This window comes from Perca flavescens, chromosome 24 (genome assembly GCF_004354835.1).
Source record: "Perca flavescens isolate YP-PL-M2 chromosome 24, PFLA_1.0, whole genome shotgun sequence".
Taxonomy (NCBI): Eukaryota; Metazoa; Chordata; class Actinopteri; order Perciformes; family Percidae; genus Perca; species Perca flavescens.
Genome location: NC_041354.1, coordinates 13,412,074 through 13,431,363, shown reverse-complemented (window position 1 = coordinate 13,431,363; position 19,290 = coordinate 13,412,074). Strand labels below are relative to the sequence as shown.

Sequence of the window (19,290 nt, the reverse complement as noted above, 5' to 3'; positions counted from 1 at the left end):
TTTTTCAAATATTGATTCTCCTGTGGATCAACTTTTCTCATTTAATGTTATCTCTGCTGAGTCAACACACATGTAGGCCTAGGCATGATTTACTCCTCCCTCCTCTTTTGCGTCTTTTGTTTGGGGAACTAACCTTTAACCTTTAAATGTTTTTGTGGCACTTATTCATGTGAATGATAGGCTACATTAATTCATTTTATTTAATAAACCCCTAGAGTAATCGCTCATATGTCTTTTAGCAAGATTTCTGCTCATGTTCTAAACTTGAGTGCACATTCAAATTGTAACTCATCCCATCTTAGTTTGAGATAAAAGTCATAATATTACGAGAATAAAGTCACCATATTTCAAGAAAAAACACCTGTCCTGTAGTCTACTGTGCATTACGTTATTGCTCTGCTGATATGGCAGTATCTCATCTACACCGTCTGACGGATGCAGAGATCCAAGTTTAGGGAAACAGCTGAACGCCGCTCTACATCAGAGGTGGAAAACAGAAACTACGGCAGAAGCTCAGACACAGTGCCACATGTTTGCAGCAGACACACACACAGAAGCGCGTCCATTAAAATCAGCTGGAGCTGCTACACTGACTGCGGATCTCTTTTTTTACAGAGAGAGTGGACACAAAGCGACGGACAGCTTCAGAGCACTAAAACAATGAGAAGACGGGGCAGTGGGCTTTAGGCTGCCCACCTAATCAGAAGTTAGAAATGGTACTGGTATATTCTGTGCAATTTGTTCCAGTGGCTGAATACATTTTCTTAACTTTTGATTGGGTGGGCAAGACGCACGTTTGGTGCCCATTGCTGCCACCGGCCCTGCCAACCGTTTGGTCAGAGATTGGGGTGTGTTGCGCTAGCAGTGGCTAATATAGCCTGGAGCCTCTAGCCTGCAGCAGACATGAGGAGCTACAGAGGTCTTCAGCTCCAACCGACACTGACATCACTTAAGGACATTTATCACACAGCTCCCTCTGGAGACGCAAAGGGCTTTATATAACTTTTTCACAAATGTAGTAATACTCACCAAAACACCTGGAAACACACTTTGATGCGGAAAATCAGAGGAGTTCACTTTATCTTTTGAGACCCCCCCAAAAAACATGTGCAGGTGTGAGTGTGTACCTGGGTAAGGTCTATCTGTCCCATGACCCTCTGGGACGTCTCTTTGTCCTGGTTCTTCTTCCTCATGTCCTCCAGGGTCGCATCATGGCCACTCAGCTCCGACTGGATTTTCTATTAAACAAACACATACAAACACACATCTTTTAATGCCAAATTATAAATAAAAAGGATTCCACAAATTAACTTAATTATTGACAGACCAGCCAAAATCTTTTTTAAACTAAAATGAATAAACATTTTTTTTTTTTACATTATAGTTATGAAGTATATCAATTTAGTAAATTGAATTGAAAAGTGAAAAACAAGTCAATACATGTTAAATGGATTGATAGTGTAGCTCTCTCTGCTGATCACAAGGGGGCAGGAGGCAACAAGGTGATAGGAGATTTAATAACCTGTTACCCTCTCTCCACGCATGCACACACGCACACACACACACACACACACACACACACACACACACACTCTTGGTTTCCATAACGCCTATTTCTTTTTAAATACCAAGTGCCCTGTAATCACATATGCTCATCCACTTAACTCTAATCCAATCATTCTCTCATCTTCCCATGTATGTATGTATGTGTGTGTGTGTGTGTGTGTGTGTGTGTGTGTGTGTGTGTGTGTGTGTGTGTGTGTGTGTGTGTGTGTATGCGTGTGCGTGTATATGAGGGAGAGAGAGAGAGAGTCATTATATGCACTTGTGGTCTAAAATGCACATAGAGGTAATCTCTCCATCCCTTCCCCCACACACACACACACACACACACACACACACACACACACACACACACACACACACACACACTCTCTCTCTCTCTCACACATTTTCATTTCAGGCAATTATTTCACAATCTATTGTCTGATTTACTGTCTAATAACGGCAGGTCCAGATTGGTCTTTTTGGGTCTGGTTACATCAAGGCATCTCTAGCCAATCTAGTGAATGATGGTTTCTCAGTCAGAATCAGTCAGGTGAAGTTTGGTTTGGTTAAGTCTCATCAGTTCTGTTTGCATCTAGTCGGGTCTGGTTGGTCCCACTGGTTGGGTCCAGCAAAGTCTGGATTTCTGAACCGAATGATGTAAACCCCCAAAGATGGAAATAGTCTAGGTATACTGGCCCAGCTTTAATTCTTGTAAATGATTAAACACAAACAGATACACGCTGATGGCTACCCAGACCGCCCTACCCCCAAAACAGCGGTATAAGTTGTATATCACATATTTACGTTTATGGTAAGGCAGTGACCTCTAGCGGGCATAGTCATTATGACAGGAGCAAAGGTAGGAAGTCAGGTGACGCAGTATAAAGAGCGACAAAGTCCACATTGGTAGGAGGTCAGGGTGGATGGATGGGTCAAACAAACAAAGGATTTTGACCTAGGAAAAAAGGCAACATTGACTTATTTTAGTATACGTACGTACAGTAAGTTAACTTATGCAACATACTTACGTCACATATGTAAATCTAACCAAGTAGTAGCACGTGTTTAAAACTGCTACTGGTTTAAAAAAATGTGTCTGTTGCTGGTAGTCTCCAACGGTCATATATTTAGTTTTGGGGAACAATTGGCAAAAAGCTATTCTGTTGTTTAGGTATGAGGACGTGTTTGGCTACCTGAGCCTCCTGTGGTATCTGCTGGGCGTCTATAAGGTCAGCCAGGTACGCAGTGAGGTGGCGGTCGGTGTTGGCCAGAGAATCCTGGATCTCTCTCAGCGTCTTGTCATTCTCCTGGGCCCACTTGACACTCTTCTCCAGTTCCTTCTGCCTAAGCGCTGCCTGGGGAAACAGGAAACACATCACGCCTTGACAAAAAATATAGAAAAACAGACGATAAATACAGAAAACGGAAAACACATCAGTTAATTTTTCCATGAATTTATACATTCATAATCTCTTAGAAAATCATCTGGGGGAGCATGGTATATTTCATTCACATATAACCTGTCTTGTTTATGGTTTGTTTTTGCAGTTAGTGTACTACAGTATATTAGAAGTGTATTCTGAATAACATCAAAACCTCTACAATTGTGAACACAGACAAAGCCTACTACATTTCAAAATGTGAAATCTGAAATAAGGCCAATAGATTAATTAAAAAAGAGACCGGTAAAGGTTAGGTGCCTAGAACGGACTTGGAAAAAAAAAAAAAAACTTTTGTGATTATTTTTAGGGCATTTAAGGCCTTTATTTGATATGATAGCTGAAGTCTTGAAAGGGGAGAGAGAGGGGGAATGACATGCAGCAAATGGCCGCAGGTTGGAATCCAACCCTCGGCTGCTGCGTCAGGGACTGAGCCTCTGAACATGCGGTGCATGCTCAACCAGGTGAGCTACACAGACACCCCTTTGAGCACTTTCTTAAGATTTTTATATTCGGTAGACACCAATGGGCTTTGGGACAGAAAGCCGCAGACAGGGTAGAGAAGTCAAAGTATCTAAGAGACTAACAGACTGCTGGTTTTGGTGTTTTCATAGGATTTTTGACAGTAATAAAAATGCAGAATATCGCTGGCTTTAATTAATCCATGTCTTTGTGAAATATGTTGTTCTGGAAGCTGGGTTACCTAGTCACTACTCACAGGGCTAGTTGGTAAACTACTGGTTAACTAACAATCTAGCCATGGGACATGCTAGCGCTAATCAGTTAAAATAGCTCTATTTTCTCTGGACTATGTTGTTTATTCCATCACTTGCGTTTTGTCCACAGGATTATTTAAATTTACTTCAATAAAGAGTATTATTGAACAGGGAATAAGCAAGCTCGTTAACTGCTTGCTAACTGTCCCTGTTGCAAGTTTGTCAGCCTGGTTGCTAACAAGGCAATATGCTCACACTACCTATAAGGACGCATTTGTACGATTGACTTATAGGCTATGATAGCTTCCTTCTAGTAGACTCTCTGGCCCTCCATCAGCACTGTCAAGCTGGCTTGCTACTGGTCAAAGGGGAAAATTTGTGGGTCTTATTTCTCCAAAGATTAAGTTTCAAAGTTTTCAAAATTTTCTTCGCCTCTGCAAGTGAGTCCACTAATTGCGGGGATTCCATTGAAATAACTACACTGGTAATTAGTTTACCAGGCTGTAAACATGTTCATTTCTGCTGTAAAGTTGCGTTTCTCTAAACATCTATGGGGATTGACTCGTCTCAAGTGGCCACTCGAGGAACTGCAGTTCAGCCCCGGAGATGCCGCATGAAAAACAAAATTTCAGCATTTTACAGATATATTACTACTTACTTAAATAAAAAATACTTTACCTGACATAAGCTAGCTTTAGCTTAATTTTGTATCAGGACAGTCATGTCTTAATTGTTGTATTAAATTCAACATGTTCTTAAAAGTATGATATTTCAAAACACCTTTTTTTAAATATTATTCCTTGTTGCTTACTTTTGGAATTTGGTAGATGGCAGCGGAACAAGCCGGATGTGGTATCTAGGTACAGTATAGTTTCTAGCATGTGTAGGTCACAACAACTTTAATGCACAAACACATACACACACAACCACACTACCTACAAACGAGCACATACTGTATACACACACACACACACACACACACACACACACACACACACACACACACACACACTTCCCCTGCATGTACCCTCTTGAAGGACGGAATCCGGGGTTTCTCTCTCATGTTGCCTCTGTGTGATCGACCACATCAACGCCACCGTCGTCACTAACAACACAAATGACCAATGATCTTCTGATGCCTGGCAATTAGTGTTTCCTTTTTGCCTTTCCTTCTAGTGACTGCCTACGAGATTAACTAGTAAACGGGCCTATTACATCACAGGCTTGTATGAGCTCATGTGAGAGGGAGACAGAGAGTGTGTATGGTGTATGTGGTATCAGGTGAGCATGCTAAGCTCTTGCAGAAGGATAATGACTCTAAAAATAGCCCTGGCCTGCCTAACCCTTGTGCGTCTTTCACACTAACATACAGGCAGGCAGGCGCGCGCAAACACACACACACACACACACACACACACACACACACACACACACACACACACACACACACACACACACACACACACACACACACAGCTTCTAATGTTACCAGTGGATGTGTCTTAGTTGATAATGTATAACATGAGAAGTTGAGTGAGATTAAATATTTAGACAAACATTGATAACAACCTTCCCTGTGGCGATGTACTCCATTTCCCTGGCAATTGTCGGCTCATGAATACATATTCTCATTAAACACTCGGTTTTCCCTTATTACTTCTTCTCTCGCACACAGACACACCGTCACAAATGCAGTGATTGTGAACAAGAGAGATAGAGGATCACTGTCACATAACTGCTGTCAGCAAAGCGCAAGCAGCGCTCGCCACACCATTCTTCCTCTTATTGGTTTTCAGCCATTACAAGAAGCTGAAATTAAAAAAAGCATACATGCCTCTTTGATCTAAAGAAGTGCAGACAAAGATGCGAGACAACTTTTTTTTGCATGCACAGGCTGGAATTATCTTCACGAGTTTTTAAGTGGGACATTGATATAATGAGATTATATACTTATTCTACTGTCTCTGCATTTACTTGGACCCCTGCACTCATGAGAACTTGGCTCCATCTGATGCTGGGGAAGGGTTGACATACAGCTTTTTGACTCTTGAACTTGAAATAGTTTTCTTTGGATAAGAAGTAGGAAATATATAAGAAATATACTTCTTTAATGCCTAACCTTGATTTGAATGACATCTATAATGTCTTAGTCTAGTTGTAAAGGCAATCAAAATAGTGCCAATGCCAGATGGAGTACGGAAGCTATACCTTGGTCAGGGTTGCTGCTCCACATGCAGCTACAGCAAATAAAAGGGAACCTGCCATTGGCCACATGAGGGCCTATCCATGGGGTTCTTTCCACCTGTACGTGCACCTATTGATTCACTCCTTTGATCAAGTCACCAGCCTTAGAACTGAAGTTGGTCCCTGCACTGTGGTACTGCCCACTGCTCCTAAATAGTTAAGATGGGTCAAATGCAGTGAACAAATGTCCTCACTGGAATAAATGAAGTACAAATTAGGTTCCCCCGTGGGTATACATTTAGCCAGAATGTGTCTAAATAGGACCTTTTCACAGCAGACATTTCTACACATTTCATAACAAGAAAATCATTGGTACTAATAACATAACTAGCTGCATTCCATTTAGTTCCAGGGCCCTGGTACCAGAATCATAATTAATGTTATTAGTTATGATATAATAACTCATTACGTCGGTATTTTAAAACAAAGTAAGGGTAAACTGCTTTTTGTAACAGATTGAACCTTGCAAAACACCCTTTCTAGAAAACTCAATTTTAAAAGGTGTTAGATATAATGTATTTAGAAAACATTTAGGGTGCCTGCTTTAATTAATAAAATAGATATCACTGTGTCAGTTTTGTATTTTGGTCTCTGTGTGCTTTTGCGCCTCCATCCGTCTTTTCAGTGGTACTCACAAACACTCCTGACCTGTCTCTGAGCTCCCCCTCCCCTTTATGGATGACAAACAAACAGGGCTCCGAGCCACCTGGCCTTACCTCACATGCATACATGCTGACATATACACCAAAGCAAAGGACACCAGCTTCCGTAGTGCTTTCGAAAACACACACACACACACACACACACACACACACACACACACAACAAAAAAAATCACACTTCCTCCCAAAAAATACAAAAAACTCTGAAATAAAAGACTATCTCACACACAGACACACACACACACATACACACTGCCTCTGATGGGTAGACAAACAAAGGGAGGCTTATCAGGCTGCAAGGAGAACATTAATCTGGTTCTATTGTGAGGGAGGATCAACCCAGCGGGCAATGAGTGTGTGCCTCTGTGTGTGTGTGAGTGGGTGCAAGTGTGTCTAATCTGTCACTGAGGATCACCACAAGAGGATCAGAATGTATTGCTGCTGATGATGGCTAGAAGGAGGGAAGAAAGTTGTTGGGAAAGGAAGAGGAGGAAAAGGAGGAGCAAATTTAGGAAGAGGAGAGAGGATGAGAGAGTGAAGAGGAGTAAGAAATTTATGAAGAAAAGGCAGAAGCAGGAAGGAGGGGGGAAGGAAAGGGAGAAAGAGGATGGGTAGTGGTATGAAATAGAAGAAAAAAGGGTGACAGGAATATGACAAAGAAGTGCAAGAAGGTGTAATAAATTGAGGAAAGGGAAGAAGGGAGGATTAAGCGTGGGAAAAGAGAAATGGATGTAAATACGGCTGCAACTAAGGCCCTGTTTCCACCTGGTTTTATAAGTGTGTATAAGTTTCAGTTGTTACACTCACACAAATCATATATTATTACAGAAATGTGCAGTGACAAATGAAAAAGTGCTGTTGACAGTCTGTCTGTGTGTGTGTGTGTGTGTGTGTGTGTGTGTGTGTGTGTGTGTGTGTGTGTGTGTGTGTGTGTGTGTGTGTGTGTGTTTGTGTGTGTGTGTGTGAGAGAGAGACAGTGTACAAAAGTGCTACACCAAAAAGGGATACTACAAAATATTCAATAACTACAAATCAAATGTTGGGCCAAAGTATTATTTTCACTATTAATTGTTTAAGCATTCTGGTCAATAAAATGGCCCTTACTACTATACAAGACACACATATCCACACTAGAGAAGCTGTCACGATTGCAGAACAAGCAGCAGGGGAAGAACCCAAATGCCGTAACATAATTTAATAACCAAAGGCTTACAGAGTCCAAAAACAGGCAGGGAACTAACAAAAAAATCCAATGAAGGTATCAATCAAAAATGACCAGAACACTGAAAACACAGACACCGACGCTAGGGAAAAAGTTGGAAAACTTGAGACTGAGAAGATGACAAACTCGCCCCATGCGTTTTCACTGTGTTCTTTCATGCGGGCTCTATAAACGTGGACAACCCGGTGGAAAATATCACTTCATCACCATTTTATTTCCCATCATATTTGAGTGTATAAGTGTATTATCATTATTGCTTGCTCAGGCTCACCCTCCTTCCCACTCATTTTTATCCACATGCATCCCGATTATGTATGCAAGATAAGCAGAACGTGTTAGACCTAGGAATCTACTGTAGGCTAATATTCTATATTATAAGGGTTACTGTAGATGATTGCGAGTGAGTGAAAGAAATACATTATTAATGAGGACAATATTCTCTAGTTTATAACAACAGTGTTTAATTTTGCTGCTTAAATGTCCCACGATATCAGCTAGAGTGACATTACTGCACACATGGAAACATTTACAGTTACTGAAAGCATCCTCTCTCATCACTACAGTAAATCTTTAATGAAAACATGCATACATCCCTACAATACGTCATTTAAAAAGAAATAGCCTACAGAGACTGTAGAGAGGGTAAAAACAACATATTTGGGTGGGTGTGGGTGGGTGATTTCAGGTAATTGATTTGAATGCCGTCAGAGCCGATTCGCGCATTCTCACATAATATCAGGGGGGTTGTGTTAATGTTCTGTTTTGTTCCGGTGTTTGTCTGCGTACAGCATGTGCTCCTAAATCGTCCGGAAATTAAAATTACCACACAAAGAAAGCAGAAGAGAATGAATTTTCTCCGGCACCGCAGCAATCCCGGAAGTGGAACATTGTGGATATAGACTAAAGAAGACATGAAACAAGAGAAGTGTCCCTACAAAATAAAAACAAGAAACTAAAGAAAACACAGGATCATGACAGAATCCTGAACCAGGGACATTTTGCCATTTTTTGCAGCATGTAATTATCAAAAATGTGCCAACTACTTTTCTGTCTGTTGTTTCAGCCCTAGATGTAATTTAGAACAAAAAGGAATCCAAGCAGATGGGCAGGATAAAGAGAAAGTTCAAATCCAACACACCAACACAAATGTTAGATACAGTAGCCAAATCTATGGAACCTTTTAGGGTTAATTAAAGGAAATTGCCACTGAATGAATGTAATTCCTACATTTAAGACCATGATTGTGATGACAAACATATCTCTCTCAACAGATACTTGAACAGGAAAAGTAAGTGACTTTTATCATTTTTATTCAGTCTGGTTAAAGGTGCCCTGGAGTGTTCTTGTAAACAATACAAGTCCAACAGAATGATGCAGATAACAGTAGCCAAAAGCTACTGCTAAAAATATATTTGCCTTAAAATCTGATGTCTCTGCTCGCATATATTTTTTCTATTTCAATCCAAGAGCAGTTCACTAGGCATTTAGCATACCATCCGACCTCAGTGTGTACATGCTGTATGTTTCTGTATTTATGATGTCTTACCCTCGCCATTAGCTCATCCCATCGTATGTTGAAAGCGTCCAGTTTTTGCTGTATAAGTTCATCCAGAACGCCTCCGTCCATCAGCGTCTGGGCCAGCTCCCGAATCTGGTTTCTGTTGTCCTCTGGGTGCAGCAAAAGAACCTCTAGACTCTGTACAAAGACAAACACAAAAAAACACCATCAATCACACTTGACCATACTACTTTGAATTTGCTGTAGTAAATTCCAGCATGGTAGCTTCCATTAAGTGAAGCCACAGAAAAATATGCCTTTGGTGGTAATGGCTTTTTGCATACAAGCTGATATTGTTTTGTTTGAAGGTGACTCATGATGAGCTAGGAGAAGCATACATTATTGAACATTATGCAGGATAAGAGTGTAAGGAGATGACATGTAGATGCTAAAAGAGGTCAATTACCCATTGTTCGTCTGACCTCGGTGCTTAACAGCTTTTCACATCTTTTGAAATCCCTAAAAAGGTCTCTTTGGCTGATATCAGTTTTGCATAGTAAAGTACACCTGAGTGGGTTACTGTATTTGCTGTTCTGTAAATTTAAATGAAAGAATGCACCCTGGTGTAAAGATTTTAATCTTTTGCATTATATAATCTCACTAAATCCCTGGATATGACATCTAAGGCAATCTGCAAAAGCACAGCTTAAGCAAATTCATGAGTTAGGGTTAACACATAAGCCATTCCAATTTTTTTATTTAGGAAGCCCCAATGTCTCTTATTGCAAGATTCAATATACAGTAAATTCCATTGGATTCACTTTTTTTAAATAGTTTTTTTCTGTGTCTTACATAACATAATTATCAGAGAAACGGACACATGCCTGCTAGTATAATCTCTAATATATTATCTGTTATTAGATGAAAATCAGCTTTTCCAGAAGTACCTCACATCACATATTTCCTCTTAATGATATTTCTCCCCAATGAATCCTAGTTAAAAATAATAAGAAAAAAAACTTCCTTTTTTGTCTCCTTAAATTGTAATATTCCTTTCTTTGCATTTCTTCCATACTTCTTTTTTTCGGTGGCCCTTGCACATTTAATGATCCATTTTGTTTTGAAGATCTGGTAAGATGGGGCGAACTCTAGCTCACTCAGTAAGAGCGTGCGCCCCATGTAGGCTGAGTCCTTTGCAGCGGCCCAGGTTCGAGTCCGACCTACCTGCCCTTTGCTGCGTGTCATTCCCCATCTCTCTCTCCCACCTTTCCTGTCTATCCACTGTCACCACAAATAAAGGGAAAAGCCCCCAAAAAATGATCTAAAAACAAATAAATAAAAAAGAATTAGGAAGTTGATCATGTTTAGCAGTTACTGCGATTTCATAATCTCTCTGGGTAAACGGTCAATGTAAAAATTTGTATCAGTTTATCAGCATAACGGGTTGACATTCTACTTTTCTATTATTTCTTTTAATGCATGCATGTGTGCATGTTTTTGAAACATGTACACGTGTAATTTTCTCTCTTTATTTTTCTTTTGTCTTTTCAGATTTTCATGTTCAAATGTTTTTTTGTCCTATCCTATGTGTGGAGGGGCTAGACCTTACTTAGCAGCGCTGTGGAGATAGGTCTGGCAATGCGAGACTACATCATCAGTAACTTAACACAGCTCCAATACGGCTTAAACCAATCAGTAAACAATAATTAGGCTGATATGATTAGGTAGAAGCTAGTACTGAGAGATGAACACAGACAGACTTTTACAAACAGAGATTTGTCTCTAGTCTCCTGCACAAACATAATGTCTTCAGCCAATCAGTTTAGCGCAAGAGTGGTTTGTGGGAGGAGATGTACCAGGTTGGCTGCAGTCTGCCCTGCTACCAAAGCACAGTGGCTCAGTGCTGGTTTCCCTGCTGTGAGGACACAGTGGAAATGCGTGTGATCACTGCTTGGCGCGGATCTGCATGATTTAAGCAGGCTTAACCCTCAGTATAGGAGCATCCCTCCGTCTTGCTTTATAAAGAGAAAAACATAACCTGCCTTTTTCTTCCACCTCATCTCCCCTAGTCCCCTATAGACACACTTTTAGACCACCTTTTTATTTTGTACATACTTTTTTGTTCTTTAACAGGAAATCGGCACTTGCCTCACACACACAAACATACACACAAAATGGCCTTCTCCTCATCTAACAAGTCACATACATGCATACACACACACACCCCACCCATACATGAAGTTTTGCATCATATCAACCCCTTTTTCTGAGTCTCTAAAAAAGCTTGTCTTATATGTTCTGTTCACCCTCTCTTCATACTCACATCCAGCGCCTCCTGCAGCTCCTCCGCACCTCCTTGGAGGTTTTCCGTCTCATCCAGCTTCTGCTCCAGCTGGTCCAGGAAGGCGTTTTCCTGCTCCAGGTAGGAGAGCAACTCACACCAACATGCCCAAACCTCCTGCAAAACACACACATATACACACACAAAATCATCAGGAGGCACAGACAGAGACAAAAAGGATTAGTGAATGGATATATAAATAACAGATGACCCTTTTGACATTTTATGTGTCGGAGTGAAGACGGTCGGGCAGGAGCAGACAAAGACAAATAGTGAGAGAGAGTACTTCAACCATAAAGCTGAATTACCAAGAATACCAAGACGCGGAGGTAATTATGTCTCAAGAAAATAAGGTACAGAGGAGAGTGGGAAGATGGAGAGGAGACTAAGAGAAGAAAAAGGGGGGAGGAATAGGCTGAGGAGAGAGAGAGACAAGGACAGGTTGCATCACTATAGATGCCATCTCAACTTTCTCTTAGTGTTGTTTCATATTCACTTATTCAGTGTTGTTGCAGGCTGGGATATCAACATCTGTTGAACATCAACATGCTTGATGAGTTTGTTTCCATCTGCAAATTAGCAACAGTTGCCTCTGTCTGGCTAAAGTGATTGAATTTGCTTCCTAAATGTAAAATGAAGCTAAATCAATATGTTCAACAGAAAAAACAAAAAACTAATAGGCGGCTGCATATATGAAAAAAAAAACACCAAACCCTACAAAAATTCTAACAAAAGGTTTCTCGGCTGTTTTTTGTAATATTAGGTGTCCTTAATAACATACTAAAAGTTTACCAAAGTTTGACCACTATAAAAGTGTTATTTTGAAGATGGTGTTGGCAGGAAGCCATGCAGGAAGCCCTCAAAATATCCTAACTCCTTCATTATTTGACCTAGCCAAGTAATCTTGGTGTCTAACCCCATGTTTTCTGGGTCTATGAATCCATTGGACTTGTCTAAATTGCACTGACATGATGACATACTTATGGAATACATTTTGTGAGATTACTGTAAGGTTTTATCTTTTTTGGGGTGAACCACGTCATGTAACGCGTTTTTGGACACATACCCTTTCTTTGCTAAAACACAGACTTAACATTCAATATAAAAGTTATTCCACCCAAAAGTAACTTAAATTACTTTTATCACCACCACACCTGGGCTGCGCGATATGGAGAAAATCAGATATCATGATATTCTTGACCAAATACCTCGATATCGATTATGAGGCGATATTCTAGGGTCGACAATTGGTGCTTTAACAAAATATCTTCACACTTAGATTTTAGATAAATATCATCAGTAATGTGGACATAATGTCTAAATGGGGAAAAGGCAAATAATAGAACAGCTACAACAGTCTGGTAAGTTCAGAAAATGACATCACTTTACCGTAATGCAGCCTAACCAGGAAAAGACAACACTTATGCCATATTACGATATCCAAAATCTATGACAATATCCAGTCTCATATAGAGCTGGGCGATTTGTTTCCCTAAAAAAATCTGTGATTTTTTTTATAAAAAACTCGATTTTTTATAAAAAACTCGATTTACGATTTGATTCGATATTGCCCAGCCCTAACCACACCCCTCCTTACTGGGAACAGTAATTTTCCCTCAGTCTGGCAACAGGTGCAGCCCCCTGTCTCCATGGTAACTGAACCTTCAGAACTCTTTGTTTTTAAAAACAAAAAAAACAAAAGAAAAGAACTAACAAGCCCCCGGCTGAGCGCCGCTACGTTGGAGTTTACCCCGGTGGACGAGAGGGTCGCATCCCTACGCCTGCGGGTTGTGGGGGGGAAAACTCTGACTGTTGTTTGTGCATATGCACCAAACAAGAGTTCGGAGTATTCGGCCTTCTTGGAGACCTTGAGTGGAGCCCTGCATGGGGCGCCAGTGGGGGACTCCATTGTTCTGCTGGGGGACTTCAACGCACACGTGGGCAATGATGGAGACACCTGGAGAGGCGTGATTGGGAGGAATGGCCTCCCTGATCTAAACCAGAGTGGTTGTTTGTTGTTGGACTTCTGTGCTAGTCATGGATTGTCTATAACGAACACCATGTTCGAACATAGGGATGCTCATAAGTGTACTTGGTACGAGAGCACCCTAGGCCGAAGGTCAATGATCGATTTCATTATCGTTTCATCTGATCTGAGGCCGTATGTTTTGGACACTTGGGTGAAGAGAGGGGCAGAGCTGTCAACCGGTCACCATCTGGTGGTGAGTTGGGTCAGGGGGTGGGGGAAGACTCTGGACAGACCTGGTAAGCCCAAATGTGTAGTGCGGGTAAATTGGGAACGTCTGGAGGAGGCCCCTGTCCGACAGACTTTCAACTCACACCTCCGGCAGAGCTTTTTGTGCATCCCTGTGGAGGCTGGGGGCATTGAACCTGAGTGGACAATGTTCAAAGTTTCCATTGCTGAAGCTGCGGCGAGGAGCTGTGGTCTTAGGGTCTTAGGTGCCTCAAGGGGCGGTAACCCACGAACACCGTGGTGGACACCGGTGGTCAGGGAAGCCGTCCGACTGAAGAAGGAGTCTTTCCGGGATATGTTATCCCGGAGGACTCCGGAGGCAGTTGCAGGGTACCGAAGGGTCCGAAGGGCTGCAGCCTCTGCCGTGAAAGAGGCAAAGCAGCGGGTGTGGGAGAAGTTTGGAGAAGACATGGAGAAGGACTTTCGGTCGGCACCAAAGTGCTTCTGGAAAACTGTTCGCCACCTCAGGAGGGGGCGGGGAACCATCCAAGCTGTGTACAGTAAGGATGGGACACTGTTGACCTCAACTGAGGAGGTAATAGGGCGGTGGAAGGAGCACTTTGAGGAACTCCTGAATCCGACTAATACGCCCTCTATGTTAGAGGCAGAGCTGGAGGATAACGGGGGATTGTCGTCGATTTCCCAGGCGGAAGTCACTGATGTAGTCAAACAACTCCACAGTGGCAAAGCCCCGGGCATTGATGAGATCCGTCCAGAAATGCTCAAGGCTCTGGGTGTGGAGGGGCTGTCCTGGTTGACACGCCTCTTCAACATTGCGTGGAAGTCTGGGACGGTGCCAAAGGAGTGGCAGACTGGGGTGGTGGTTCCCCTTTTTAAAAAGGGGGATCAGAGGGTGTGTGCCAATTACAGGGGTATCACACTTCTCAGCCTCCCTGGTAAAGTCTACTCCAAGGTGCTGGAAAGGAGGGTTCGGCCGATAGTCGAACCTCGGATTGATCAGGAACAATGCGGATTCCGTCCTGGTCGTGGAACAACGGACCAGCTCTTCACTCTCGCAAGGATCCTGGAGGGAGCCTGGGAGTATGCCCAACCGGTCTACATGTGTTTTGTGGATTTGGAGAAGGCGTATGACCGGGTCCCCCGGGAGATACTGTGGGAGGTGCTGCGGGAGTATGGGGTGAGGGGGTCTCTACTCAGGGCCATCCAATCTCTGTACGACCAAAGTGAGAGCTGTGTCCGGGTTCTCGGTAGTAAGTCGGACTCGTTTCAGGTGAGGGCTGGCCTCCGCCAGGGCTGCGCTTTGTCACCAATCCTGTTTGTAATATTTATGGACAGGATATCGAGGCGTATCGAGGTGGGGAGGGGTTGCAGTTCGGTGGGCTGGGGATCTCATCGCTGCTCTTTGCAGATGATGTGGTCCTGATGGCATCATCGGCCTGCGACCTTCAGCACTCACTGGATCGGTTCGCAACCGAGTGTGAAGCGGTTGGGATGAGGATCAGCACCTCTAAATCGGAGGCCATGGTTCTCAGCAGGAAACCGATGGAATGCCTTCTCTGGGTAGGGAATGAGTCCTTACCCCAAGTGAAGGAGTTCAAGTACCTTGGGGTTTTGTTCGCGAGTGAGGAGACAATGGAGCGGGAGATTGGTCGGAGAATCGGCGCAGCGGGTGCGGTATTACATTCAATCTATCGCACTGTTGTGATGAAAAGAGAGCTGAGCCAGAAGGCAAAGCTCTCGATCTACCGGTCAGTTTTCGTTCCTACCCTCACCTATGGTCATGAAGGCTGGGTAAAAAATTAAATGGGTTTCCTCAGGATGGTGGCTGGCGTCTCCCTTAGAGATAGGGTGAGAAGCTCAGTCATCCGTGAGGAGCTCGGAGTAGAGCCGCTGCTCCTTTGCGTCGAAAGGAGCCAGTTGAGGTGGTTCGGGCATCTGGTAAGGATGCCCCCTGGGCGCCTCCCTAAGGAGGTGTTCCAGGCACGTATAGCTGGGATGAGGCCTCGGGGAAGACCCAGGACTAGGTGGAGGGATTATACCTCCATCCTGGCCTGGGAACGCCTCGGGATCCCCCAGTCGGAGCTGGTTAATGTTGCTCGGGAAAGGGAAGTTTGGGGTCCCCTGCTGGAGCTGCTCCCCCCGCGACCCGACACCGGATAAGCGGACGAAGATGGATGGATGGATGGATGGATGGATTTATTGAAATTCATGCAGTTCAATGTCTTATTGTACTCGGAAATGAAAGAATAGAAAAAATGAACAATTTAAGTTAAAAGAGAAATCATGGAATCAATTTACAAACCAAAATGTATTCTACACTTTTGACTCATCAAAGTAGCCCCCTTTGGCCAATATAACCGCTGAACAGACTCATGGCATTCTTTCTACAGTGGAAATCAAATATTCTTCGGAAAGTTCTTCCCAACTCTGTTGCAGAAGTTCCCATAAATGTGTGGCACTTTTCTGTCCAGTTCATCCCCAACCAGCTCAATGGGGTTTAAGTCTGGTGACTGTGCTGGCCACTCCATGTTTTTAAGCTTACCATCTTGTTCTTTTTTCCTAAGGTAGTTCTGGCATAGCTTGGACTTATGTTTTGGGTCATTATCTTGCTGTAGAATGAATATGGAGCTAAATCAGGGCCAAATGTTTTGTTCATTTGAAAAAAATATATATAGTTGAAAAAATAAAGCTTGAAATTGAAAATTTAAGTTTTGGTCAAAACTTGGAAAAAATAAAACCATGTATTCAAACTTAAAATAAGTGTACCAATTTTTCTTTCAGTTTGAATAAAATATAGATTAAATTCTGGAATTATTTTGAATAAATTATAAATTTTCATTTTTCACTTTAATATTTGTTTTCAGTTCCACATTTCATGTTTTCAGATTCAAAACTTATTTTTTTTACGCCTTCAAATCTTTTTTTTTTTTTTTTTCGGTTTCAAATCTTTTTTTTTCGTTTTCAGATCTGTTTTTCACTTTCAGATAATTTTTTTTCGGTTTCAGACTTTTGGCCCTGATTTTGTGTGGGGGGCGTAGCTTCAACTCAGAGGGGCGTGGTATTATGAGTGACAGCCTAACAACGAAGGCAGAAGACTCCTCTGTCATGTTGACTTCAGGAAATGGTGTTACTGTGAGAACTATGACTGAATGCTTTCTATCCACTATATACATGTGATGTTTACTTAATAAACTGATGCAAGTGACAAAGTTCCATTTAAAAAATTGTATTCGACAACACATGGTACCAATTACACTATAAGAGCAATAAACTGATTGTGCAGTTCGGCAGGAACAATGACTTCTCCCACTTCCATGTATGACATTGAATGTAGCACCACAGTATTCACTTGGCAGTCAGCATAGCGTCCGCTCCGCCAAGGCAACCTGCTGGCGCAGCCCACAGGTAAGACATGTGAAAGATATTAGCCTTTTTGAATAGATACTTTGGGACATTATCCCGGCAGTGGCATTTTTTTTGTCATTAACACATAAAGGGAAAATAGGTGGACAGCTGGAAATGAAGCATCGCTAGCACAAAAGTTAGCATTAACTAACGTTAGCTTCACACTAGCTGGTGTTTTTACACCAATTTTAGTGTCCAGCTCAAGTTTTTTGACTTTAACGTGTAGTGGTCTTTGTTAACCTCTGTTTGTCAGAATGACCATAACTCGACAGTGGCTGCCTGCAGCCGTACAGCCTTATAAATGTAAAACATTATAGATAACTAACATTGCTAGTGTTACCTTTTCATGGTTAGTTTAAACAACATAACTTGTCCTGGTCCGCTTTGTTAATCAATCAATCAATCAAAGCTTTTATTACGGACACACACGGTCCAGAAAACAGACAGTAAGACATACAAATACAAAAAGACAAGTTAGTGTATTCTGATACTTAAGTTAGGCTGTGGTAGAAGCCTTCAAAGTTTGCCCACTTGGCATATTTTGTAAGGCATAACTGTCATGCTGTTACATGTAACGTTATAGTCCATCCATCCATCTATCCATCCATTATTATAGTTATAGTGTAAAACGTAATTTATCAGGCCAGAGCATTAATGTAAAGTCATATTTGTCTACTCTATAAAAGGAGACCTTCTTCACTGCAGCCAGTGTCAAGTTATGGTCATTCTGACAAACCGAGGTTAACAAAGACAAATACACATTAAAGTAAAAAAAAACTTGAGCTGGACACTGAAATTAGTGTAAAAACACCAGCTAGTGTGAAGCTAACGTTAGTTAATGCTAACTTTAGTGCTAGCGATGCTTGATTGCCAGCTTTGTCCAGCTGTCCACCTATTTTCCTTTTATGTGTTAATCACAAAAAAAATGCCACTGAGGGGATAACGTCGCAAAGTATCTATTCAAAAATGCTAATATCTTTCACATGTCCTACCTGTGGGCTGGTGCCAGTGAATACTGTGGTCCTATAAGTCATACATGGAAGTGGGAGAAGTCATTGTTCCTGCTGAACTGCACAATCTGGCACAGTTTATTGCTCTTATAATGTAATTGGTACCATTTGTTGTCCAAAACATTTTTTTTAAATGGAACTTTGTCACTGGCATCAGTTTAAGTAAAAATCACATGTATATAGTGGATAGAAAGCATTCAGTCATAGTTCTCACAGTAACACCATTTCCTGAAGTCAACATGACAGAGGAGTCTTCTGCCTTCTTTGATAGGCTGTCACTCATAATACCACGCCCCTCTGAGTTGAAGCCACGCCCCCACGCCAAATCAGGGCCAAAAGTCTCAAACCGAAAAAAAATATCTGAAAGTGAAAAACAGATCTGAAACCAAAAAAAAAAGATTTGAAGCCGTAAAAAAAAGATTTGAAGCCGTAAAAAAAATAACTTTTGAATCTGAAAACATGAAATGTGGAACTGAAAACAAATATAAAAGTGAAAAATGAAAATTTATAATTTATTCAAAATAATTCCAGAATTGAATCTATATTTTATTCAAACTGAAAGAAAAATTGGTACACTTATTTTTAGTTCAAATACATGGTTTTATTTTTTCCAAGTTTTGACCAAAACTTAAATTTTCAATTTCAAGCTTTATTTTTTCAACTATATATATTTTTTTCAAATGAACAAAACATTTGGCCCCGATTTAGCTCCATAGATGAACCCCTGACCAACTAGACCCATTCCATAGGGTACTGCATGGCGCTGCAAAATGCTGTGGTAGCCGTTTTGGTTCTTGGTGCCTTTCACTCTGTACAAATCACCGACCCTGGATCCAGCAAAACAGTCTTAGCAATGGCTTTCTTGTTGCAACTCAACCTATCAAACCTGCAGCTCCAAGTCTTCTCTTTCCAGATGAAACTGAGACTTCTTATTACGACCACTATTAAGCTGTGCTTGAAGCTGTTGTCCTGTGAGCCGCCTATCACGCA

General features: G+C 41.7%; 1 protein-coding gene across 3 annotated transcripts in view; it reads right to left on the bottom strand.

Annotated features, from left to right (window-relative positions):
- The window catches only part of dmd (dystrophin), a 416,019-nt gene that overhangs the window by 164,179 nt on the left and 232,550 nt on the right, over nucleotides 1-19,290 (bottom strand). For all 3 annotated transcript variants that reach the window (XM_028571814.1, XM_028571815.1, XM_028571816.1), the window contains 4 exons: nucleotides 11,653-11,787; nucleotides 9,378-9,527; nucleotides 2,742-2,903; nucleotides 1,128-1,238 (listed from right to left, as the gene is read on the bottom strand). In XM_028571814.1, coding sequence (XP_028427615.1) covers nucleotides 1,128-1,238; nucleotides 2,742-2,903; nucleotides 9,378-9,527; nucleotides 11,653-11,787 — 558 coding nt within the window. The remainder of the gene's footprint in view (nucleotides 1-1,127; nucleotides 1,239-2,741; nucleotides 2,904-9,377; nucleotides 9,528-11,652; nucleotides 11,788-19,290) is intronic.